This window comes from Strix uralensis, chromosome 4 (genome assembly GCF_047716275.1).
Source record: "Strix uralensis isolate ZFMK-TIS-50842 chromosome 4, bStrUra1, whole genome shotgun sequence".
NCBI classification, from domain to species: Eukaryota; Metazoa; Chordata; class Aves; order Strigiformes; family Strigidae; genus Strix; species Strix uralensis.
The window spans coordinates 78,766,804-78,793,989 of NC_133975.1; the positions used below are offsets into that span (position 1 = coordinate 78,766,804).

General features: G+C 41.3%; 1 protein-coding gene across 1 annotated transcript in view; it reads right to left on the reverse strand.

Moving 5' to 3' along the window:
- The window catches only part of RNF150 (ring finger protein 150), a 125,610-nt gene that overhangs the window by 48,643 nt on the left and 49,781 nt on the right, over nt 1-27,186 (reverse strand). Inside the window, exon 2 of the mRNA XM_074867366.1 lies at nt 5,907-6,157. Within this exon, the coding sequence (XP_074723467.1) occupies nt 5,907-6,157 (251 nt within the window). The remainder of the gene's footprint in view (nt 1-5,906; nt 6,158-27,186) is intronic.

Sequence of the window (27,186 nt, forward strand, 5' to 3'; positions counted from 1 at the left end):
GAGCTGTGTCCCGTCAAGTTTTGAATATCTCCAGGAAGGGAGATTTCACAACCTCTGTGGATAATTTGTTCCAGTGCTTAACCACTCTCACAGTCTTTTTTTTTTTTTTTTCCAGCATAGAAATGGAATTTCTCTTGTTGTAATTTCTGACCATTACCCTTGTCCTTTTTCTGTGAACCTCCGAGAAGAGTTTGCCTCTGCTCCCTCTCCAACCACCCGTTATGCAGCTGAAGGCTGTAAGCAGAGCCCTTCCTCCTCCTCTGCTCCCCTCCTCGCTCACCAAGCTGAGCTCCCTCTGCCTCTCCTCAGACTGTACTGATGACCCTCCTCTGGGCTCTCCCCAGTTTTTTCACGTCTTTCTTGTATAGTTTCATGCAGCAACACCTACTCCAATGTCAGTTGATGATACATTGCATTGCAAATTGTCACCAATAAATGACTTAAATGTTCCTCTTCACCTCTCCTCCCCATCCATGTTTCCAGCCATGTGTTGTTAGATAGGAGGGAGACTTAGAGGCTTTGGTGACTCTGAAGACATTCAACTTTTCAGGCTGGGAACACCGCCTGTACTGGAGTTCAGAGGGGCCTGTCAGCAGGAAGGGTTTCCAGCTGGAGGGGGTGAGAGCATGAAGCCAAAAACAGAAGGAAGCTGGATGTCATTTGTAAATTGAGACCTAATCACCATATAGATACGATTAATAAATTACCACTTTGTTCTTCAGATTCAATTAAAATCACTGAATTAGAGAGTAAGCTTATTGGATTGGAAAGACATGGAAGACTGACAAAATGCATGCAAAACTGAAAGCAGAGAGCAATTTCAGATCTGGCTAAAGAGGTGAAAACGATCTTGGCTATCATATGAGATTTACATATGAGCTTTCCAGCATAACTAATTACTACATGTGAGGGAGTATCTTGTAGTTATACAACATCTTTTCTGTGGTACATTTTTCTCACGGTCTCCCTTAAATAAAGGGATCAGACGAGAGCTGGAAACATTTCTTGCCAGCTATTTGTTTCTTTAATGTAAATCAAAGAGAGACTGATAACATAGAACAAGACAAGAGCCATTATGTCCTGTTTCAGGAATTGCCTGTGATTCCTTTTTATCATTATTATTACTTAAACTAATGAAATGTCTCAGTCCTTTTTCGCACGTTCTTCAAGGGGAAAGGACAAGATTAAAGACATGTACATCTTTGATCTGTTTGTTTTCATGTTTGCTTTCTCTTATCTATCTTAAATAGACAAGTTCATGACTTACATGCAAATGAGAATAATTTAGTTTTTGAAAGAACAGGAATATCTCGGAGTAAAGTTATACTTTCAAAGAATGCTTCCATTTGAACAAAAGGCATGCTATCACTAACTAATGATTTCCTCTAAAAGATAAGAGGCATTACAATAGTTTAAGGGTTTAAAGAGAGGCTTAGAGATTTACAGTCATAAATCTCATAATCTCATTAGCAAGGCTGCAACATTCAGTACTGGACTGGAAGGAGTTAAGCATATCAGATGCAGTGGTCTTGTGGAGGTGGTGATACTAGTTAAAAAGAAGAGACAGTAGCATGGAAAGCATTGCTTGTCTGTAAATGACCATAGGTGCTGTAGGAGAGAAATGATGGTAAATGCTTCTCTCTTAATGGCTTTACTAAACGTTCACCTTTGCAGGGAGGAGATCGCCTTGCGCAGAATGAAGTGCACCATCACGACAAGTTACCAGACACGTCTCCTGTACCACAGATAAAGTTTGCAGGCTCCCTCATGGAAGCATCTTTCCAAGACTGCTTCAAAGACTGATGTCTTTATTCAATGGCTCAAAACTCTCATTCAAAGCCATGGCCAGCAGTCTTCCTTCTTAGATGATTGCTTGACCCTCCACATGTTGCCAGTCACATACTAAAATAGATCCTTCACTGGAGATTAACCCAGGATGCATAGGACCCTCCTCAGCCCCAGAATGATAACTGTCTGCTTTAGCTTTCACTATCATGCAAAAGTCACGGAGCCTGCCTGGTTTCAAAACACTTTACAGAAAACTTCTTCTCAACAAGAAACCAATGGGAAGAAATTACATGGAAGAAATATGGTCAACAGGTCTGGCATTTAAACATCATCCCCTCACCAACTTCCCATCTCATGTCTCACAGATGACAAAAAGAGAACTCTATTATTACTGGTGAAATATGAAATCTGACACACTGACAGGGCTGGTTTGCTTTTTTTTTTTTTTTTTTCCTCTTAAGCCTGTGTCTTGGCTGTTACAGTGCTGAGACAGCAAGTCACATTTTGCTGAATTATCTTCAGAATTTAACTTGTCATGTAATTCCAAACTGCTTTCAATTAGCTCTGCAACCTGATGTCTTTTGATGCAAACAATTCCCAGAGTCTTTCACAGAGAAACTCTCTCATCTTCAGGAGGGCTCCAGGAACAAGCCGCTGAGGAAGCAGATTACTTATGCTTTCCTTACACAAATCTATCCTCTTCATATCAAAAGGGTGTATCATCAGGGCAGCCACCTACTTCCTGGACATCTTGTTAGGTGGGAAAAAAAAGAGGAGGCCTTGGATTTTCATCCATGTGAATAATACTACCTATCTTCTACTTCCACATGCATCATACAGTCATCTGTGCTAGAGATACCCTTAAAAATGAAATGTATTAAAATCAAAATTGAAATCTAACCATATTTGTAGCTGACACCCTTGGCTGCAGGTGCACAAGTCCATAATGGAAGACAGTTTTGTGCTCCACTGCATTAATTCTCAGCCACATTCGGACGAATGGGCCAGGGCATTCAGCAAGAATCCTTGAAGTCCTGATTCTCTGCTCATCAAAATCAGGCACCTAACTGGAGCAAGCTGTGTCTTCATTCTGTCGCATGAACCTGGATTTTGCATACATGGTGAGGAAGAGTAGTGGCTGAACATGTATGTGCTGTATGTCCAGGTTTTGTGGCACTGGGAAGTCACAGGAAGTGATTCCAGGAGATTCTTCAGTCTTTCTAGCTGTCTCTTTCACTAGCTGGACTCTAGATAGATAATTAAATCAGTTCCTTTTGTGTTTACTGCTTGGTCAGCAATTTATGCCATGTGCAAGAAGGGAAGTGGAACTGGAAAGGAGGGTCACCGTATAAAAGAGAACAAGGAGGCAAAGGTGGTTATGAGGCTTGACAAAAGGACACACAATGTTTTTCAAGAAAGGAAGACATAGTTGCAATGGGTCAGCTTGGAAGAGACAAAATGGAAGATGATTTAGGGAGACTTGGAGAGACCAAGGAAAGATGTTCAGAAATCTTGCTTTCATGTAACAGTGCAACACCCCTCCTGCTTGGAGAGAACGGCTTTTGCTGCCAGTCATATTTTGCAGTCAGCCACACTGTCCCATTCCCTCAAAACGGTGCCCAGACTACCAATCCAGAGGAGGCTGAACGGCTTTAATACAAGCTTTTTAATTTTTTGATTTTTTTTTTTTTCATTTTAACTGAAGTCTAATAAATGAGTCACAGTTTTTCACACTTTCAGAACAGGGCAGTCAGTCCACACAGTCAGATTTTAACACAATGCAGGGTAGGAACTGGTAACACAACTTTCTCTGAACAGGCCGGCTGGCTCCCCCTTCATCTGATGCTCTGTTTATCCAAAAATTTCAACCTTCGGATAAACTTTAGCCCAACTACATCAAATACAAATAGAAGGAAGCATCTTTCCTAAAGTTGGCCAGCAATGAAGGTACTTACAACACATGCAAGGCTTTCCAATAAGTAAGCACAATACCTTCGTAGACACATGCAAGTTATAATGTCAAAAGCTTTTGAGCACAATGACAAAAGAATTTTGCTCCAACAAAGCAACACAGTTTTTCTTGTATGTATCTGAATATCCAAGATACTGACATAGAACTTTGTGATCCCATCCTTGTGCTACAAGAAAATGTGTCAAAAAAAACAACCAACAAGCAGAACTTTAGGGGAAACAGAGAGGAACCCTTATGAAAAGGGTAAGAGCAAGATGAGCTCTTCTAAACTACCTACATTTTTATATTCCATAGGCAGGACTAAAAAAAAAAATCCCAAACCCCAGCAACTCATTAACACAAATGGTTGAGCTTTGTCTGTATATTGCTACTGCTTTTCATAGGAAAAGAGCTAATAAAGAGATTAAGAGATGTCAGGCATAACTGGATGAAGAAAGTACATGAAGAAATCCTAGTTTGCCCCATATCTTTATTACAGCATGAAGAAATTCTAGTTTGCCCCGTATCTTTATTACAGCTTCAGCAAAAAATAAATAATAAATAATTGTTTAGGAGGCATGTTTGCTTCTTCTTCCCAAGAGCAGAACTAGTATAACAACAAAGTTATTAAAATGTCTGCACAGGACAACTGCTTGTGCACACATTAGTCTTGTCAACCTTTGGAAAGAAAATGCTGAAAAGGAAATCTCCTTGAGCATATAAACCTATCAATTTGAAACTATAGCATATTACCTGAATGAGCTTCTTATTTTGCTGGGCTTCATGTTTATGTATGTCTATTTACACTGCTAATCTGCTTGTATAATTACTTGATTGAAAGCACACTTACGGTACTCACATACATAAATTAGGCACACATGTGCTTTTGCAGCCAAAGCATCTAAAAATTATCACAACCCTTACAGTCACAGCGAATCTGCTGCCAGTGATGTTCAAATTCCAGCTGGGATAGTCTCATTCTTGCTATCCAAAATTTCATACTGTATATTTAAAAGGAAAAATATATTCTTTCTGTCTGTAAATACAGAGCAGCTGCTCTCTATCTCAGAGGATGCCTGAATTTCAATGGGGGAGGGATCCCTATACATTAAGTATACATTACAGAGTGTGTGGCAGTAGTTTTCTCTACAAGATGATTATTAACACTCTCAGTTTTAATTTTTCTGCAGAGCAAGCAAGGCAACCCTCCCCCCTGCCCTGACAGTAATTTATTAAGGGTCCAGAAACAACTCTGAATTACAGGGCATTTTTTTCCCTGCAGTAAAATAGTTATCTTCTCAGATTTCATACATTGATAACATTTTCTACTGTACCATTAGAATGAAATGTAGAAGCCTCAGCTTCACAGTTCTGCTGATGCCAAGATAGTTGTACCCAGACAAGAAAAGATTAAATTTATCATTATCATTGCTATTATTATTCACTGCTGAACTACCATAAAGATGCACAATGCTTTAAAAATCCAGAGGGCCTCAGGACCTAGGGCTCATTCCCACTGCTGTTGACTACTCTCCAGCTCTATAGGTTTTGCGTCTCTTTCAGGGGGTTTGGACAAGATGCCAAAACCAAAGGCAATGTTTTAATAATATTGGTGGCTATCACTACAGCACTTATATATTCAGTGATCATTGTCAAATGAACAGGGACACCTTTGCCTTTCAAGCCCAAGACCCTTCTAAAGAAGTATTAAATTGAAAACACTTTCTGCTCCTTTTTTCTGTCTTCACTTATTGTGAACCCTTGTTTCCACACATTCACATACTTCACTCTATTTCAGTCACCATTTTGATCTCAAGAGTCATTAGTTATATACATTTCTACATCACTTGGCTATATGTACCAAGGCAATCTTTTTACTAATAAACGTAACCAACTTTCTATTTCTTGTGTGTTTTGCATGGGAGAAAAAACCCATAATACATATATATGTTTATTTATAAATTTATTTTTTCCTGACTCCCATCTATATCGACAGAAATCCTGGCTTTTCCCAAGCACAGGCATTTTTATATCTGCATTCCTTTCACTGCCTTGTTTTTAGCTTTGGTTTGTCTTTTTTAGCAGACATTCACAATTTCCTCAACTTTTAAGCCGAATCCCTTGGTGATTTTTTGAAAACGCAAACAGCCATTCCATCACTGCTCACCTGATTTCTGTCTCTGGCATTTGCGTAGCGGAATCGCTGGATGTAATAGAAGACCAGCCACGCCAGTGAGATGATCATCAGCACAATGAAGGAGATGGAGACAAAAACCACAGAGGTCCGGCTGACATACTTCTGCAAGTTGCGTGTCCCGATGGTTATGTACATCATCACAGTAATGTTCCTCTCCAGGAGGCTCACTATCTCTTTTCCTTTGGGTTCAGGAATCATTATTGCTACAACATCTTCTAGGCCTATCAGACAGGAGAGAGAGAAAAGAAACTTTAAGTAAAACAAGTGATTGCCAAAAGGCAAAACAGTGACAAAAAGGCTCTCCCCTTTCTCCTGCTCTCCCCTCCTGCTTACCAAGGGGTAAGTCAGATGGATCTGGTAAAGGTTTCAACTGGAACCAGTTACAGAGAGGGTTTCTATAAACTAATCTCAGTGAGATACGTAAAATGTGTTTCATGGGTTGACATAAACACAGATTTCCAGCACTACTTATCAAGATGATATTTGCTGTAAGCACTGCAGAAAGGGAGACATGCTGCAGCCAGCATCCTGCTATCCAGCACTCCATGCACATTTACCATAGCCCATTTTGCAGGGTCACGAGTCTGTGAGAAAAGCCCCTCCAAACTCTGCATTCAGATCAGAAATGCTTTCAATCACAGATCCCCACATGGCTTCACCACCTGAAGGTGCTGCCTTCGCCCGGGGCTGGCAACAGGAGAAGCCCGCAGGGACAAGAGCAGCTCGACATAGTCCCAGCTTCCCCGCTGCCCTGTGCTGACAGAGGCTCCCCACAGCCTGATGTCTGGGAGCCCCTGCTGGGAGCTGGACTTGTCAACTGATGCAAAGTTTAAAGTCAAGAGCACTGTTTTATTCCACAAAAAAACTAGACACAGCCCAGATCAGTCCCCAGAGCAGTTTGCAGCATGGCCCCAGAAGGATGCGAGTCACCACAGCTGAGGCAGCGAAGGGGTGTCCACTAATGGGATGGGGCAAGGACTTCCTACAGTCCTGGCAATCTCTCTGAAGCCATGACCCTGTGAAATGGGCCCTCCACAAATCTATCAAGCCTTAACTCTGCACCAGTTTTCCTGTCTGTACAGTGCTGTTTCATTTTACTTGCATCACATGCTGCTGAAACTATTTCCCTTTCATAATTTTATGTCCCCTATGTACATGATAAATATAGTCTGAAAATATCTGGGATTGGGCAGCTTGTTAAATGCCTTTTCAGGCTTTTTTACGGTTTAATATTAGGGATATTCTGTTCTTCCACTTCATCAAACAAGCATGCAGACTATTTTTACACGTAAGCTATGCTTTGCAATAGTCAAATCCTGAATTATACTAAGCAGCTAAGGACAACAGGATGTATTTTAATGTAGAAACATGCTAGAAACAACAGCATATGAAATGATCACAAACTGGCATTTGGAAAGAAAGGTAGAAACTGGGGGTGTCTGAAGTCAGAGAGACAATGCTGGGGTGGAGTTTCAGAATTTCAGCTGAAATCCCAGGAAATCAGCCAGCATGTTGTTAACCCCACAGCTACCTGTATTTGGACTGTGGCAGGAGGACCAAGCACTGCCTGCCTCGGGACATTTGTGGAGGTGGGGAGGGATCGCTTGGTCACCAATGGAGACATGAGAGGACAACTTGCATTTCCAACAGCATCCCCTTCCAAGCTGATATCCAACCCAAGCTTCACCGATGCAGCACTGTGACCTGGTCCTCGTGGTCCAGGTCAGACATTTCTCCACCAAAAACCCCTGGGAGGTGTAAACCAGGTTTTCAAATGTATTTAGATACTAAAGACCAGGAGGTGTCTAGCAGGATTTTGGATATACTAAAGCAGACAGGTGGGTGGTGGTTAGTGGAAAACACTAACCATGGTAGAAACTACCAAATTCTGCTGGGTGCCTGGATCAATTGGAGGTACTGAAATAGCTGTGACAGACTGTTGCTATTCACACACGAAATATGCTGCAAAGCTGGGAACTGAACCCTCCCTCTCTCAAGTTCTTGGAGTAGAAGTGCAAAGACCACCACTCTTCCTCTCATGAGACTTTCCATCGTAACACTTTACTGCTTATGAACAGGCCAGTCAGTGAATAGGGGGAAACCAATAGTTTGGCTGAGTCAAGAGTTTTAGATATCCCTGATAGGAAACTTAACCTTTCTGCTGGTACTCTTCCATAAAGCATTAATTTTCAGCTATTTCCCTTTATTTGTCTAGGAAGAGCCTACTACCTTCAGCAGCCAAGATAAATCTACCTTTGCAACTTTTCTGATACCTGTTTATTACAAAAGGCTAATGCAAACATTACCCTAACAGCCTAGGGAGAATTTGCCAAGTCTCAAAGTGGCTGAGAAGGGCACTGGTGCCATGCCAGTAATTTTCCTGCAGTCAATAAGACAAATTGTCTGGAGCAGTGCTTAGTTGTACACATGCCTGTCTTTGTTCTCTTCCCTTTCTTTAAAGAAAATAAAAATTTTAAAATCACTCTACAAGAAAACCAAAGCTACCACCTCACACATAGCCAAAAAGTACCAACAGTGAAAAATCCCACAGCCAAAAATACTGAAATTAATTTCATCAACTCCTCTCAAAAACCACCATTCTGACCCATCCAGTTGTCCAGAACAGACCTCTAACATCATCTTCAGTACAATCTGGGACACTGTATGAATGATGTTACCTGAAAGTCTATTAAAACAGGAAATATAGACAAAAACATTTTCAATAGAAAATATAGGTGGTATCTTAACTGTTTAATTATTTTGAATCTTAAATTTCTTTAAAAACATGTTTAATTCAACTGAATATAGCTTAGTATATTTCTGGAGAACTATAAATAATGGGCACAGGCCAGATATGACATGATGCAAATGAATCACATTCAATTCTTCAATTATGAATTTAATATTTTTGTAATAATAAAACAAGCACCCACAGGAATGTCCTACCTTTCTTTAATAGTAAAGTAATGAAAAAAGAGAGAGGAAAAATTCATGATTTATTATGAATTATTATTCCTCTTTTTCATCACCTGCCCTTTCTGGCTTCAATCCACGGTGGAAACATAACTGGTTTTGAATAGGAGTGCAGTCACACGCCTCCCTTCTCCGCTCTCTCCTCCTTACCTCTTTCTGCTAGGATGGTCTACTGCCACCTTGGGCCCAGAGCCTTTTAAGATACTTTAAAAAACACAAGATACTAAGTAAATTGCCATGGATATACACTAAGTAAAACTGCATTTAGAAATGCAAAGTAGCAGACATGGCTATTGCAAGAGGAAAGCAGCTGCTTTTATTTATTCAAATCCTTAATATATTCAAATTTCAGGCTATCTGGGTATTTTCTTGGAAAGCATTACCATTTGTAATGAAGCATTCTTGCAAAAAAATAACCAAATCAGCAACAAATAATAGGATTTTTTAAAAAACATTTTATTGAGTTTATGATAATTTTTCAAGGCACTACAGAGAACACTATTTGATCAATCAAGTCATTAAGTTTTTACTCTCAAATATGCTCAATATTGGGAAGAAAATCTTACAAAAAGAAAGACAGAGTAATTTATTTCCCTTTCCTCCCTTATACAACAAAATGTATTCTCTCAGCTTCAGTATCTAACGACACAAGAAGCTCTGACAAACATGAAAATTAGACACATTAAAGAAGGGAAATAATGTAATGAGACAGCAACGTTAGAGATGCATTTCTACGTACAAGTACACGTTTGTTCAACAGACTTCAAAAATGAGAAAGTATCTGGTAATATGTACTGATGCTTCTCTGGTGAGTTAAATGTTAACGATGCCTTTCATTAAACACACCCACAACGGTAACTGCATTTTGTGGCACTCTTGTTACCTAACACATTTCTTTCCTTTTTCTGGCCAAGATTAATGCAGAGTTTGACATGAATTTTTAAGTAGCTGTCAGGGTGAATCAGAGATTCATAAATGAAAGGTATTCATGCTGCAGCGAATGGATTTTTTTTCTTCTTTTTTTGGCTTAGGAAACATTCAGCATATCAGTGCTCTCTCCTTATGAGCCAATAACAAGACAAGTAAGGTAGAACTTACAGGTATTTGGGATGATTTAAGTCACTTTAACTTGCTGAAGCGTATTCGCCTAACCAAATATTACTGGGTGGAGAAAACGTGCTGTCAGTCTTCAGGCAGCTATTCTGCTTCTGGGCTCTGCATTGCACGGCATTATGCAGGCAGGCCATTGGCATGGTCAATGGTGGGTGTTGGACAGACCCGGGCATCGCTGGCTCCAGAGGGGCCATGCTGGAGAGCTGTGGAGAGGCTCAGCTTCCTTCCAGTCACTGGGCCAAGCGTGTAGCCCTGTGGCTAGTCCATCGATGGCACAACAGCCACACCAAGCTGCGGCTACTTCGTTCACTTACGATGAGTTGCTCTGCAATTAGTAGTTCTTCATATACTGAATCCTCTAAGCACTATACCTTCCTGTGTGGGTCATCCTGGGCTATTCCTCACACCAGCCCGCGGGAGAAGGAGTCCCATCTCCTAATGAAGTGCCACCCCCCGACACCTACATGTGGTGGCAGATGACAGAGCTGCGAAGCAGCGATGAAGTCAGAGAGTGTTTTCAACAGCAAGATGCACACTTCGGAAAAAGACCTGGAAGACCCTCTCCAAACCCTCCTCCTCCACGCAGTACTTGGCTACAGAAATACATTTCAGCTGGGATGCTTTCATGCAAAATTGCAAACCTTTTCAAGTGCAACAATCTATTCACTGGTGACAGAAGAAAAGAAAGACTTCAGTTCTGTAACAGTGGCTTTTGTAGAAGAAGTGAACAGATTTTACAGCCAGAAGATGTACGTAAATTCTCTACCTTGGCCACAGGCTGTGCTAACAAACCTGTGATATTTCTTGATTCTGCTCTGGGAGCTTCAGGGGTGATACTGAAAACGGTCCTCTGTTCTCCTAATTAGCAGTCAGGCCCAGCAGCGGCGGGCTGCTGCTTTAATGCTTTGACAATTTTTGATGGAGGCTCTAAAAAGCGCTATGTTTCTGACACATCTTAGAAGAGACGATTTAATCCTTCATGCTTGGCAACTGCCAGAAGTCAGAGAAATAATTAATTGCATTATTTGAATAGAATTCCAATTTGGGAGGCATATAGAGTCTTCTCCAAGATATCCTATCAAGATGTAAATAAGGATTTCTCTTAGGTTGTACATCAAAATCAAGTACTAAAGTATTTCCTCCTTGTACAGACTTTGTAACTGAAAACTCACGCTATTTTAGAGTTCAGAAATTGCCCTGATAAAACAGAGTCCTGATCAGAGCCCAGGAACAGAAACCTCATAGGAGGGTGCAAGAACCTAAGCAACTCTTCCTTTACTTCTTGAAGAAATAATTTCATTCTTAGGAATCAATTTCAGTAACTAGTAGCTATTGGAAAAAAGCAAAACAGAGGCAGATCTAAACAATTTGACAGCTCTGGAGCATCCTCCCTGAGCTCAACCCGTGGTCTGTGGACCCTGCCAGCCCCAAGCACTGTAAGCCAATTCAGTAGTGGCAATTCCTGCGAGTTCTGCAGCACTCGCTCTGCACCAGGACTCAGTGTGCTGCCAAGCATGGCCTTGCCTTCCTGCCATAGCCCCTGCTGCTGCCTGCCTCTATGTGAATGGATTTTACGGTATGATCTGGATGATGTGTAACATTTTTAAATAAACCTGCAGCAAAGCACAGACATAATTTTTTAAAGAATACTTTTTTTTCCCCACCTTCAGAACAGCAGCTCAGCTGAAAAATTAGTACTGAAGAGAATGAAAAGAAATCCATGATGATGGTGCTGTAGTTGTGATTCTCTAGGCTATAGCCCAGAATGGTCTGTTGGGCTATTAGAAGATACTACCTTTTGCTACAGATCTTGTTCTCTTTGAAAATATTATTGCTTAGTGTTTGGTTTCTTTACAACGAAATTACATGGGAAATGATATGTAGGTTAATCAGATGGCATTTCAACTAAATTTTAATGCCATGTAAATTGTTCTAATATTTTCAGAGTTGCAACAAGGGTTCTGAGTCTTTAAGACCATCCAATAAGAGTTCAATCCCAGTTCTTCTGTTCCATATAGTGCAATTATAAATTGATCAGAGTATCAGCTGTTACCTATTTTTCTCCCTTAAAAATAAATATAGGCTTAAACTACACTTTTGTGAGCTCAAAAATTACTCCGGAAACCAAAGCAATATTTTAGAAAAGCTGATTTCTGAGCTGCACACATTTCAGAGACGAAGCAGTGTAATATTGTTTAAACAACGTCCTAGACTTATGTAGGCCAATGGGGAATCATTACCGGTAAGAAACCCAACTGGGTAAAAGGCCTGTTCCCTGCAGGAACTGTCCTTTATGGGGCATTCATGCCATTGGTCTCAAATTGAAGTATCAGTAAATGAGACTATAGAAAAAACTGGCAAAGAGAAGAGCGATATATAGTAAGCAACAGTAATTCACAGTCAATACACTATATATCATAGGTGAAATGACTACAAACTGTCATTTATAATCTCTTGCATAAACCGTCTCAATGCCAGAGGACTAGAAAGGACACCAATTTCTAATGAGGTTTCATAATAGATATGGGCAACTACAGATCGGGTTGTCCAGAGTTATTCGTGAGGTTCCTCACCAAAGACTCTTAAGCGAAGAAGGCAGCTCTGAATAAAATAGGAAGTGCCTCACATGAGAAAATAAGGGGTTAAAAGACAGGATCTTGGTGTTCAAAACACCAGGGAGCCACCAACTACAAAAGACACCTGGGGACCACAAACTGCTGGAGGCTGGGAGAGTGATTCTGGGAAGGCAGGACTAAATGTTCACCCTGCGCTTATACTCTTCCCTGAGCAGCTGCCGTTTGCCATTACAAGAAACATGATGTTGGGACAGATGGACCTTTGGTCTCAAACCATAGACTTGCTTTTACGTTAACCGGGAACTGAAAGTTGAATCTCCCCCTGGAGAGAAGAAAGAGTAAGTCAAGTCATGACAGCAAAACAACAGGGCCAAAATCAGAGGTCTGATTATGCCACATCCCTCTCTGAGTCGGAGTGGGGAAACCATGCCTGTTTTTGCAACTGGGGATGAATGAGAAAGGACTGGGGCTGAATCAGTTGGTGCCTCTTGCTTCAAAAAGCCCCAGTTTGGGCTTCGCCCAAGGCAGAAGGGTGTGCTTCTGCTGTGGTGGCAGGAGGGTGGGTTGGTGGCTCAGAGGCGTGTGCCACATACGCGAGCATAGCTGCCCCCACAAGGGTATGAGCACAGGCGCAAAGCAGAGGAAAGCAGGAGCAAGACAGGAGATGCACCCACTGGCCCGGACAGACAGACTGCATCACCCCCTATGCCCAACATCACACCCGGGCGCTGCTGATGGGCCTGTCCACCTCTTCTCTCAGTGGCCATCCAAAAAGGGATCGCTGTCGCCAAGGGCAAGTGATTGGTGAGGTTTTGGGCAGGATTTCACCCTACAGCGAGGGAAGGCTGCAGGGCGGGATGCAGAAGCCTCTGCCTACCCGCTTGTGGGGTCTGCAGGAACTGCCGGGCCACAGGTGCTCCCCAGGCAGGAGCCCCCCTCTGCTCTCCCACCTTGACGGGCGGAGGAGGAATGCTGCCAGCTGGGAAAGGAGAGCAGGAGCCTGACTGTTCTCTGTCCCCACTGCTAAAACTGAGACACATCAGGCAGGCAGAGCTAACCCCCTTCCAGGGTGCCCAGCCTGAGAGGAAAAAATGCAGGGGAAGGCCAGAAGCAAAGACAGCAAGGCAGCACGTAGCCCTGTTTTAGTGGCTATCAAGCTACTGAAGTTATCAGAACATGAGTTTTCACCATATAATCTGTTTTCTTCTTTAGTCTAGAGCCCTTGTGTTGCAATGACGTAGGTGCTTTCATCTCCCCCCACCCACATTTCCAATTTGTTTTCCTTCTCTGTTTAAATCAGAGATATTTCCTTCAACTTATCCTCTCCCTCATTTCCCGCTTTTCCTTGGCACTGTTAGCACTCGCCTTGGTCCTTTGCCCATCTTCCAAAACAGTTAACTGTAAATCAAGTTTCCTTAAAAGGCAAACGCAGCAACCACGGAGAGAGGAGCAACACCTTTTCCCTACAGCACTTTTCCCATTTGTAAGAGGAGGAAATTCTTTTACGTAAACTATTTTCTTTTTTTTCTTAGACAACCTTATTGTCACAAAACCCTTTTCATTGCAGAAGCACAAATATCGAGTAGGATAATTAAGTGACCTGTAAAGAAAAAAGACCTACTGACGTTAATGACCGCCTACAGTATTTAAGTAACAGATACAAAAGTTATGTATTTGTTCCCGAAGTGAACAACAATACCCTCCAGCAGAGCTGTTCTCGCTTCATTTCTTTCAATGCTAAAACCAGGAGAGGCAAGATGCTTCTGGCTGTGATCTTTCCTGTGAAAAGCAGTCTCAGCCACTGTTTATTACTGTTTAGAGACAAAGAAATTTCTGTTCATGTTTTTGTAATCAATGCTGATCTTGCCAAGGCTGTAAGAGCTCAGAATATATTGACTTCCTCTGATTTTATGCAGAAACTGCAGCAAAGAAAAAAGAAGTAAAAAGCTACAAAACTCACAAAATTAAATTCAGCACGATAGCTGCATTTTTCCTGGGCTTGGTTCCCACAGTGTCAGCTCATCAGTCTGCTGAACTAACCAACGCTAATGAACCAACATGGTGTTACTTATTCACACTTAATTACAGAAAATGGGCGGTTCTCCTAGAGGTTTCCTCAGACCCCAACCCAACCCAAGGCACAAATTTTTGAGACTCTGTTATCTTAACCAGGATAGTAGTTCATTATAACTGCTAATTATTTGTACTGAAGACCTCTCTAGAAATCTCCCTTGGTTTTTAAACAATTTACACTGTTAATGGCATATGCCACTAGTTCTCTGTTCTGGAATTTGCACTGCAATGCTTTATGATTTTTTTCATGTACACGGTGGCCAAACAGACTCCTTGATGCAGGCCTTACAGCTAGGATATGCTCCAACTCATAGCAAAATATGCTATGGGGATAATTTATTAGTAAAATACAACCTTTTCAGAGTTGTGGCAAAACACACCCACTGTCTAAAGCAGAAGCTGCTTTGCGATCTTCAGTGGAATTGTGCCAAAAGAATATATGTCTTAAATAGCATCTTGCGTAGTCAGGGTAGAGTACAATGCAAATACAAGCTAGTTACTGTGCCTGGTGCTCTTGGAACAGGTATAAATACATTTTCATTTACAAATGGGGAAACTAGAGCAAGTGTGTTGAACAACTCAATAAAGGTTCTTGAAAGGTAAGGGCAGAACATCTAAATCCCAGCCTCATCCCTGACAGGAAAGCAGCACCGATACTCCTCCAACAAGGCAGGATGAATAAGCAGAATAGCTGGAGCTGCTCACAAATTCCTTGGAAAGAGCGGCAGGGTTCAGCACAGCCCTGCCTGCCCTAGGTGCCCTTCCCTCTGCTAGCAGAGCAAATCTGCAAGAGCTGGTAGATGCTGTCCTTGTCCACTCCCTGCATGGGGACACGCTGTACCCCTCCCTGGGTAAGCCCATACTGGGGTGAATCAGGATGCTTGCACAGAATATGGCATAAAAACTGTCAGCTGATCATACTCAAAATGGTTTAGGAAGACAATACCCCTTGCTGCTTGTGACTGCTGCCACAACACACCAAATGGGGAAGTCCTGGCGGCCGGGAGGGTTGTGAGTTGGTGAACCCTGGCAAGAAGCACAGCTTCCTGCTGCAAACACCAGGCCAGCTACCTCTGGCACAGCTAACTGCATCAGGGACCCGCAATTCCTTCTTCCAAACTTTAATTCCACACCTTGACAGCACATGAACACGTTCGGTAGAAACGCAACCTACAGGTGCGCCATGATGCATGGAATACTCAAAACGAGGGAAACAGCTGGAAGTAACTGAAGCTGTTGTCTGCATCATTAAATAACCTATATGGAATTATGTCCTGCTATTAAGAGTTACGTGCTGTTCGTGTGTTGTAAACTTCATGAACAAAGAATATTGAAAATACACAGAAAATTAGGAAGTAAGCATGAGTAAGCACAGGAAAAATGTAGCCAATACGGTGCAGATTAATTACAGTTTTTAATCTAAATTTAGAGACAGAATCAGTGATCTTTTTGATGTAGTGACAAATCCTGCCCATTTACTCACAATGTCAGAAAAAGTTATAAAAAAAATTTTAGTGCTATAGCAAAATAAACAACATTTGACCCTGGAGAGTAAAGTAACATTAGGAACTTTCTAAGCCATTAAAAAAGGAAAAAAAAGAGAAGGAGAGAAAGACACCTATGCAAAAATCTCATTGCAACTGAAATGCCCAAGTTCTAAAACAATGTTTCAAACACTTTCAACACAGCTGAAAATACCTCTTAAACCCATGAGACTTCATCTACAACTCTGGCTGAAAACTATTCATTAAAGGAAATAGATGGGGACCAGATGAGCGTTTCTTAATCACCGGTTCTCATCACCAGTCCCCATGACTGGGACTACATCAGTTCCCAGCACAAGTCCGAGCAGCTTTAAAGGCACTGCAGCACCCATGGGCTGGTGTGGCCCCCCCGGGCACTGCAGGGCCCCCACCGTGGTGCTGCTCTGACCCCCGATTTCTCCTGCACCATCCCCATCTCCCCCAGCACCTCGTAGGAGCAGCAGGTCACCCCACCAGTTGGCAGAGCTCCTGCTGAAGGTCCTTCATCTTGGTACCTGAATTACTACTCAGGGACAGCGCGAGGCTGCCTTAGCTTCCCCACAATCCCCGCTTCGTGACTTTCACACTGACCCAAGGACCAGGCACCACGGGCTGCAGGGTGGAGGAAAGGGGACGTGGTGACACTGCCTGCTGCTTCGGAGAGGCACGACCGTGCACATCCTCCTTCTGCACCATCAAACCTGCCAGAGCAGCCTTACAGGGCATCCGTTTTTCTCCAGAGAAGATGAATCTTCTCAGAAGCAGCCCTCAGACACCGTGACACGGTGCTCAACACAGAAAATCCCCAAACCAAGAGATAAAGACAACTCTAGTTGCAGCCACATACTACAACTCCGGTGGCTCCACATGGGCTGGAGTGGTTTGCGGTTTAAAAAGCACAGACCACTGAAAGAGTAAAGAGCTAGAAAACAACACAGCACATCTGGTGTGGTTTTAAGCAATGCTGCTGGGGATGTTCCAGTTTAAGTGACCCTGAATTAGCTAGGCAAGAAACAGGTTTGGAGCAGCAATCCGGGAACTTTATAAAATTACTTCAGGGGATTTCCTCTTTCCTCACTCAGATAAAACTTCCCCAGAGGTGCAAAACCACTAACTGCTTTCATCACACTGTGCAGGGGGATGGGATTAAAATTAACTGATAAGAACAATGAATTAAAATGGAGCAAAAGAAAGGAAAGAGTGAAAATAAGTGGTAAAAACAAAAGGACAAGTAAGCAAAATCTCAGGCAGAGGGCCAGGAACACATCAGCAGAATGAAACAAGCCAAATCTGAGGCAGAATATCACCAACACATTGCCAAAATTGCTGAACATCCCTCAGTGCCATTAGATTTTTATGGGAGTTTTGTAGATCTCTACAATATGTGCCCTTAATCATCTCTTTTCCAAGTTGAACGGTCTCTGTCTTACTCAGCCGCTCCTCATATGGAAGCCATTCCATACCTTTGAACATAGTTTTCCATATAGGGGATGGATAGGTTTGATTAATAGTGGCACATCTGCCAACACTTTTTCAAGTTGCTGCCATCTTAAAGACTTTTCTAGGAAGAAAAAAGGCTTCAGTCATTATGCTCAAGTCTTAAATTGTAGCCACAATCCTGAAACTTCTTCGTCACCTCTCGTTAGCGTCACAGGGATGACTGATGCCACAAGTCTTTGCACATCTCCAAAAGCAGCAGCCTAGCTTTCCTACAGAATTAGTCCTTGTTTGTTTTTAATCAGAGATAACAAAATCATTCAGAAAACTACAAAGAAATATTGAAGTGTCCTTATTTCTCAGTTGAAGTAATCCTTCTCTGTATGCCTTCCCAACTCTTGGAAAAAGGCACACTCCTACGAGTCCAGCAACTGCCTCACATTTTGCCTGTAAAGCAACCTCCTGCCTGCCGGCAAGGCAGGCACCCAGCACTGCAAGTCTCCGGATCCAGGGAAAAGGGAAAGAAGTCACCCTCCACATGCTGAGGCAAGAGGAGCAGAGGAAGGAAAGGAAGGGAAACATGCAGTGCTGTGTCAGTTGCTTCCCTCAAAATGTCACCCAACTCAATTGTAGAAGGTTTCTTCACTGCCCTCAGCCTGGTCAAGGCCATACACCAGTTTGGGGGGAACATTTGTAGCCTCTGTCTGCTTAAGAGCTATTAAAAACCCAAATGCCAGTGACTTCCTCAATTAAATACACAAAAATCAAGCAAATACCTCAAAATAGAGGGGGACATATCTTAATTTGTTTTACCTCAGACATACATAAACAGGAATAGTAAGTCTCTCTTGTTTTTGCTGGAGAGATCTTGTTTACTGGGGAACCCCATCAGGGAAACCTTCCATCCTGAGGATGGGGCAGAGTTGTTGAATCTTTGGCCTTCATTTTCAGGTGGTGTGGTTAAAAGCCACTTAAAACCGGGGACCTATTCCACATACTGAAATTAAAAAGACAAAACTAGTATAAATCAGACAAAAATCAGGGCAAAAATCATATTATTCAGATAATAAAATTCACCTCCTTTCTCAAGAAATCAAGTTTTATTTCATTAGTCTCTAACACTGTTAGTTTTGCAAGTTTCCAGCTGTCCCTACAATCCCTTAGGGTAAACAACCCTTAAAATGTCTAATGGGGGGGGTGTGGGGGGGTGATGGAAATCAAGCAGAAGATAAATGTTAGGTCTTTCCTACATTATGAACAGGCATAAGCTGAAATAAAATTGGTTTTCAAGCTGATATAGTTAAATTACCTACACCAATGCAAACCATGTTAAAATAATTTTTAAGAACATCAACTTCAGAGAATGTGAGAGCTTTTACAGTAAAATAAAACTCCCAGGGCCTCTTTGTACACCATGGAAAAGGTCTGGGAGGCAACAAATTCCTTTTTAACTATGGTGTCAGGTTTTTCTAAATACAAAATTCAGTAACGGTTTGGTTTATATGATAAAAAAGAGACAGAATAACAGGAATAGGGACATAATTAAAAACAATTGAGACAAAGTTCAGAACAAGCCACCTAAAAATGCTGGTTTGGGGTGGCAAAGGGTTTGCTTAAGTAGACTCCTAGATTTTTGGCTTGTTTTGTTTGTTGGTTTTTTTTGGTTTTTTTTTTTTTTCCCTAAGTGAACTATCTTGGTGTTAGCTAATAATCCTCTGACTGACTGATTCAACTGTCAGCTCCATAGTCTAGGGTAGGGATGATTTAACCTTGTCCGCTACTGTTCAGTCAAAGCAAATAACCAACCTGAGCCCTGACTCACGTAGCAAAAGAATGTGCGCAAGCAGCTAAAATTCTCTCTTTACCATGACAGGCTCTCTCTATACCAGTCTTTAGCAGTACCAGCAAGCTGAACTAACCTGGCTAGCGCCGTGCATTCTGCTTTTCTGCATTTGACCCTGTCTAGAAGTGATTGCTTCTAATCCCACAGAAAGGTTGGATGTTATTCTCTGCAGCTGTAACACCATCATCTTCTCTCTTCAGTGGCTGTAATGTAGTGGGTAAACGTTATCAGCTGAGAGTGGGGCAAGGTGTTCAAGTCACAGAGAAAACCAATACCAGAGCTGTGAATGCAGCTTTGGTTTCCTCAACTCACTCATGCTCTAGTCTGCAAGCCCTGCTTTCTGTCTCTGCCAAAGCACAGGGGAGAGCAATCCAACTCACTAATGACTCAACACAGAATAAGGAGTATCTTTTGATACATTAGTTCTTACATTTACTTTGTGTAACTCCCAACACATACCTAGTAATGTTCCCGGGGAAAACCCAGCCCAACCATATACCACAATAGAGCCAGTTTCTATTCATTATATGAAATAGCGTAACAAAGCAGAGTGAAAGGCAGGCGAGGGTTCACATTTCCTAATGCACAACTATAAGCAAGGTAGTGTTTCTAGGAACCAAGAAGCCAGGATGGGGAAATAAGGGGGAAAAAAGAAAAGAAGGGAAAAAAAACCCCAAGAAAAACCAAAACCAAAAACCCAAAGAGACTGAAAACTGCAAAGCAGTTTTTCTGGCAGGACAGCCAACCAAACAAAAAAGTGTCACATCAGGATGGAGTTCAAGGGTAACCTTGTGGCAAAAAACTACCATCCTGGAATTTATAAACAGGAAACAGTAAGCAGAAGCGAAGAGCAACTGAGAGGAACAGCAGAATAATGCCACTGCTCACGGCTGCAGAGAAAGCCTCTTGGGGAGACTTGCAGAATGCTGAGAGCTCGGTTTATTGAAAACAGGACCAGGAGGTGACATGATTACATGTACACACATACATATCTATATGATATGTATATGAGAGAAAATAATGGTTAGTAAGAGGGCCTTTGCCTACCTGGAAAAAAACATAGAATCAATAGCTGGAGTCTTAAGGTAGTCTTTTCAAATCAGAAATAAATCACAAATTTTTAAACTGTGAGGGTGATTAGACAGGGAAAAAATTACTTTTTGAGGGGAGCATGTCATTTGAGCTGAAAAACCTATTCAGGCAGTGCAGGAGAAACTGACTGAAATTTAATTATCTGTAGTAAACAGATCAGATTAGAAAAACATAAAAATCACTCTGATTTCTTAGATATGCACCCCAGCTTCTCAGAATCCTTGAAACTTAGAGATGGTAAACTTACCTGGTCTAATTTCAAGCACATTCAGCTAATATGAGAACAAAGTTTTACAAAATATGAATTTTACTGGGTTTCTTTCCGCATGGACAGAAGTCCAAAGAAGCGTTCAGCAAGGAGATGGACATGTGTGTGATTATTCAGTACAGTCAGCAATACCTGCCATGGCAACTGTAACTCCCATTTGCATTTGGACTTAAAGTAATCTGAGTGCTGAAATGCGATTATTTGATGGGAAGTTCAAGATTGCCAGACGCTGCTGTTTACATGTGACGGTCTCACTAAAGAATTCCTTAATATTTATTATTGAGCCAGTCGTCCTTGGCTCCAGGAGCAAGACTGGAGAGGCACCACAGGCTGCACATTACAAAACACACATGATCTTTCAATAAGGTGATGTTCCAATTCGAGCACAGAGCAGAAATCCTAATTCAAAACAAGAAACAGAACAAACAAAAACAAACTGAAAAGAGGAAAAACTCTACAAATGAAATACAGGAGAAGTGTTTTTTCAGGCTTCAACTAGACGAGTGAACCGTGTGAACCCAGAAATAGTTGGCACTGTTAACCAAACCTCAAGCTCTGCAAGATACACCCACCCTTTAGCTAAAACTACACATCAAGCCTGAAAATGTTTTGAATATGCAGGCCTTCTCACAGCAGAAAAGAAAAAACCCAACACTCAACAGCATGTGAAAGTCTAAATGTCTTGGAGAAAAATATTTATACTTCTATAGAGGCACATTGTTCATCTCTCCTGATTTCACATGGAGGAAGTCACTGGAATGCTTTCTAATGCAATACAGAGAAACAATTATGCTCCAGGACCTTATGATTACAGTAAGGCCAGTTCTCCCCCCAGTGAAATGAAAGTTAAATCCCTCACTGGCTTAAAACAATGCAGAACCAGACCTTTAGTATGCAAAACCAACTATGGAAGAGCTACTGAAGAGAAGGAAACATCTATCACCACTGAAAGAGCTGGATATTTTTATTTATACACTGCTCTTTAGACAACAGGTTTACTAGACTGGCTCACAGGCCTTATTTTCCTAGCACAGGATATGAGCAATTCCTATTGATTATATATGGAAGTTACAGACATCCTGGAGAAAGGGAACAGGGCCCCAAATGTCCTGGCAGGTGTAAGAGCAAACATACAGTATGCCCCAACATTTTACATGTTGTCCTTGTCAGTAAAACAGAACTGCAGCCGTCATGAAATACCTGCTTAAACAGCATCTGAAAGAATCACTGCCGGATATATGCCCTGGCTAAAACAACTCCACAATCTCATTTCAGAGATGTGATTTCCAAAGAGTTACTTAAAAGGAGTTATAATTGTTGAATAACGTTCCCCTGCAGACAGAGAAATCCCTCTTCATCTGCTTAGCGCATCCCTTTTCACACTGTCAAAAGCATGTGGGCATGATGAGAAGAAAAGGGTTATAGCTCTGATGTGCCTCTCAGATATAACATCTCTATATTTCTTTAAAGATACCATTATTTTTATGTCACCGTTATCAAATCCTATAGAGCTGTATGCTTCATAATTGAATGATACAAAGAAATTAATCTTCTTTATTCTTACACGTAATGCTTCTTAGTCTTTCAAGTATTCTCACTGGAAACGCAGACTTAAGAAAACACATGATTCAAATCAAATTGAGATATCTCTGACCACACTAGGATATGCAGGATATACACAGAACTCCATATTTCTGTTGGTATATGCTACATTGGGAAAAGAAAATCTTGTGTTTCTTAAAACCACTATTTATAACACCAGGGCAGCTAAGAGTAATCTCCTTCAGTGAAAATATCAGCCAGCAATTTTATTTCAGGCATTTTTGTTTGCAAACACTTTTACTGCATTTCTCCTGGAATTATCTTTATTCAGAGGATCTCAAGACATTTACTAAGCAAAGGCTGGAAATGAAATCAAGAAATAAATCAGTATTTCCTGCCCCATGGGGAGGTACTCTGGACTAATCAGGTAATTACTGTATCACTCCTATCTACTACCCAGGGATTAGCCTGGTTTCACAAGAGTTACCACCACATGGAGGAAACAACTAGTCCTCATGTAGTACTTGAAGAGATACAAGATTCTCAAAGAACATAGATGTTTCTTCCATACATCATTTGAAAACGTAAAACAAAGTCTGCAAAAAACTCAGCGTTATTCCAACATTATTGTAAAAGTCTCAAAAACATGGTTCTGTGGCTTTTATGGCATCATTCTGTGCCCACAGAAGGCACGGGAGAGCACAGAGTGACTGCCACGTAGGCAGAACCGATCGGGTACCTCTGGTGCAAGCAGCGACACAAGGCAAGGGCAGCAGAAACCAAGGAGTGTATGGTCACTCTTCCATCAAAGCTGCGTCTGCGTGAAGAGCTAAAGCTCGTGGAAAGCAAAACCGATTTCCCGGGAGCCCACACTCCTAAAGGATGATAATCCTGAGAATACAAGGATATGGCTTTTTTTAATACAAAGTTACTGTATTATATACACATTTAGCAGTGATAATGCTGCCGTCTGTGCATTTGGGTGTTTAAATCCCTGTGTCATGAGACAGCAGCACTGTTAACCTTCGGTCTTTCCTACTAGTTCTTCTGATTCTGCTTAGGTACAGGATAGCTTTAAAGTAGCACATCAGTTCCATACTTCTTGTAAATGTTTTGGAGTTCTTAGTATTTAGGGCAGCGCCTCAGAGTGCCACTTGCTCACATTAATGTCAAATTTGAATAAATCCTCTCTCACTTCCCTTTTTGTTTCTGTTCACCCAGTCTTGAAGCAATTCATGTGCAGCGATTCAGCAAGTTCAGTGTTATTTATGACATGAAATGAAGGAACTTCAGAAATAAAAGAGAGAAATACCAAAGACTTTAAAGGAATTCAGTCAAAAACCAACATGCTTTATGTGATGCTTCAATTATATAAAATTTCCCCAGAAGGTGAACCTGGCAGTCTCAAAGATTGGTACATTAAAAGTTAACACATACAAGTCTTCCATGCCAAAAATATACTCCAGAAACTTAAACCTGGACAGCTATTCCAGAAGCTGAAAGAGAAAGAATAAGAAAGACCCAAAATTGAATAAAATTCTTCTCTTATCCAGACTTACGGTGGTAATTTTTTAATGTTCTTTCAACACAGCACTGAGATGCAAACAAAATATATCAACAAAGATTTCAGGTTTGTTAGTGAATTCTTTTAGACCTTCTTTCCTCCCTGCAGACAGACTACTGCTTTGCTCTGTGAAGCACTGTCAGGTTACTAACAATACAAGATGAAGTCCCATGCATATGGCACAGCCATTTCAGACAGTATTTATCCCATCTACAAACAAAATAAAGCAAAATGCACCTAGCTTAATAAAAGATGTGCCTTTTTTAAAATCCTGATGCATTGTGAAAAACATTTAAGCCAGTAGAAGAAAGGGCACCAGTGAGTAAGAGCACTCAGGTTAAAGATACAAACCAAACCTTTGTGACCCCCAAGAACAGTTGCTTCCACCTTGAAGTGCAGAGAGATGGCCTAAATGACTTTTTGAGGTCCCTTTCAATGCTATTTTTACATGATTCTCTCAGTTTCTGGTTTGTAGCACTTACAGGCATCATGGTAGTTCCTAAAAATATTTAGTGGAAATGTACTTGCCAAAAAAAAAAAAAAAAAAAAGGAAAAACCATAGTAACAATGCATTCTGCTTGAGACACTTCTGTAGATCAGTTGTTTGTGAGTTTCATCTCAAAAACTGAATATGGCAATCTAAATGTTAGAGGAAAGTAAGCAAAACATAGAAAAGTTAAACTTAGTACTCTAAACATGGGATGCGTCAGTGCCCAGAAAAGGAAATAAAAGGGTGCTCAGGTATGCTCCCATCAAAATCAGTGAGTGGTCTGATTTAAAATGATAACATGGAATTAATGTCACCTCAACTCGGTAACAAGTTGGCTACCTTGAGGCTCTTCCTACAGTCAAAAGAGAGGAGATATTCACCCTCTGCAGATGCCTTGCTTGCGTCTTCAACAATAAATGGAGCCCACCTGACTCATTCAGGTTAGTGGTCTCACTTTTAGATAACTTCTGTTTAAAAAAAAAAAAAAAAAATGAATGCCCTCCAAAGCAATCCACCCACTGTCATTAAACAAAAATCTGTGGGAGACCAAGGAACTTGATCTCCACATACTGAAGGCTGCCCTGAACCACAAAGCTGTTCATCTCAGTACAGACTTGAAAAGTGGTTACAGAAAGCCCTCAGGGTATAATGACCACACTAATCAACACCTATTTGTTTAGAAGAAGTGAAAGACCAAGAATGGAATACTTTTTTTATATCCATAATCCGAGGTCATAGCAGAAGTGAGTGTTGTTGAAAAGACAGGTTTTGTCAAGGATCCAAAAGGGAGGTCACTAAGCAATTACCACAGTGAGTCACGCTGACCTAGCGGTTTGAAATCTATGTCAGTCCATTATATTTTCATCCCCCATATGTGTGGAGGTACAGAGACATCCAGAAATACAAAAAAAAAAAAAACCCAACCTGCATGCAAAAATTTAAGGTTCTCTTCAGTCTGATTTCTTCAGACTTCATTCTAGTAGGAAATATCGTGGGCAGCTTTTAAACCAGTTCTCCCATGTCAGGCAGATTAGACAGCACACAGCAGAGCACAAAGAGACAAGCAAAAGCTGACTTTCACCTAGCCCCTGAGAAACGGGGCAGAGCAGTCATCCCAAGGCAGGGAGGCCTGCTTCTGACTGGAAGCTGTAGCCTATGAAAGCTGGTGATAGCTACTACATAAAGCTTGACTGAGAGTGCTACCAAAAATGCTAAAGGGCAGCAGGACCCTTCAAACAAGACAGCAGTTCAGCTATCACATTGAAGATCTGCATCAGTGGCTTTTGCTGGGATGGTGATTCCCATTTCAGATTTAGCTGTGGAAAAAAGTGACATCTAGGCCAAATCATGCAAAATGACTTCCATGGATCAATGACATTACTCTTTAACTTGGAACAAAGTTTGTTTCACTGGAGCTTTGATTACAACATGAAGTTTTTAGAGCTCTCCATTTTGTCAAGATCCCGAGAAGAAGTTACCACAGAAGGAACTAAAACCCTTCTATCCTTATTACATGACATCTACAATGCTGGTTGAAAATAAGCCAAATGCTGCCAGGTTGTATATTGGTAATGGCTTCTGCAATTACTAACATGTAACTGCTGGAGTGTAGCAAGTTCAGATGTTCAGGTTAGAAATCCTGACTGAGAAAGTGAATCCCAAAAGGTTTCAGAGGTTTGATAACATTTTCTTGCATTTTAGGAATAGAGGACTGCTGTATTACTTTAATGTGCTTAACCACTGTGGTATTATCAATTCCCTGTCTTGTTTCTCCCTCAGATAAGCTTCAGTGTTAAATACAGTGTTCTTCGCTTGGCTGCAAATACCTGCACGCATTAACAAGATGTCTGGATTGCAGCAAATGCTGCCCTTTTCAGTTTCCTTGTTTATTAAACCTCTCAACAGTTCATGTACATTATGTGAACCCTTCCTGGGGGATTTGGTTTTGAATTATGCATGACTCTTCACATTTCTGTTCACTAATACAATGCTTTCGACATCTTTCAGTAGTTGCTTCATTCATTAACTGCCTAAACCCAACTTGTTTACATTAAAAAGTATTGTTTCTGCTCTTGCTATCCTGTGTTTTCTTCATTTTTAGAAAGGTACATTGGTAACATTGAACTGCAGCTGTCAAAAGTCACCACTTAAAAGAACCTGTTACATAAGCAAATAGTAAGTATTTACATACTCATGACACGCACATAGTTAATCTTCGAAATGTCTTTGTTTGGTGTACAATATTAGCCAAACGCTCTGATGGCAAAACCTTACCGGTTTTATTGGAGTTACACTAGTCTAATTAGAAGGAACTGGAAAAACTGACCTAAAAGAGGTAGAAACCTGGAACTGTAAAGGAAGAAGACTTTTGTAGTCCTGTATCTTGGGCCAAGGTAGGCTGACGCTGGGCTTCAAAATGAAATAAAATTGGTGGCTGAACCATGTAAGGCCACATGGGTGCTTTGTTTCAATGGGGTTTTTAAAGCAGCTTGCTGAATTGGAGGGAATGAGGGCTGGGGCTGGATACCATGTGGCACCATACAGGGTGTCTCTCCACACTGAACCCGTCAGAATGACAGATGCTGATTTAGACTGATTGACTATGATAATCAAAGAAGAGTGAAAGGGTTACATTTACAATAGAGATAAGGGTGGGGGCAGGAGTCACACATAGTGCAGACCTGAAAAATAACATGGGAAAAAAGCAAGCTCAGAGAGGACAAATAGAGGATTTAAGAACCTGGGCTGCTCCAGTC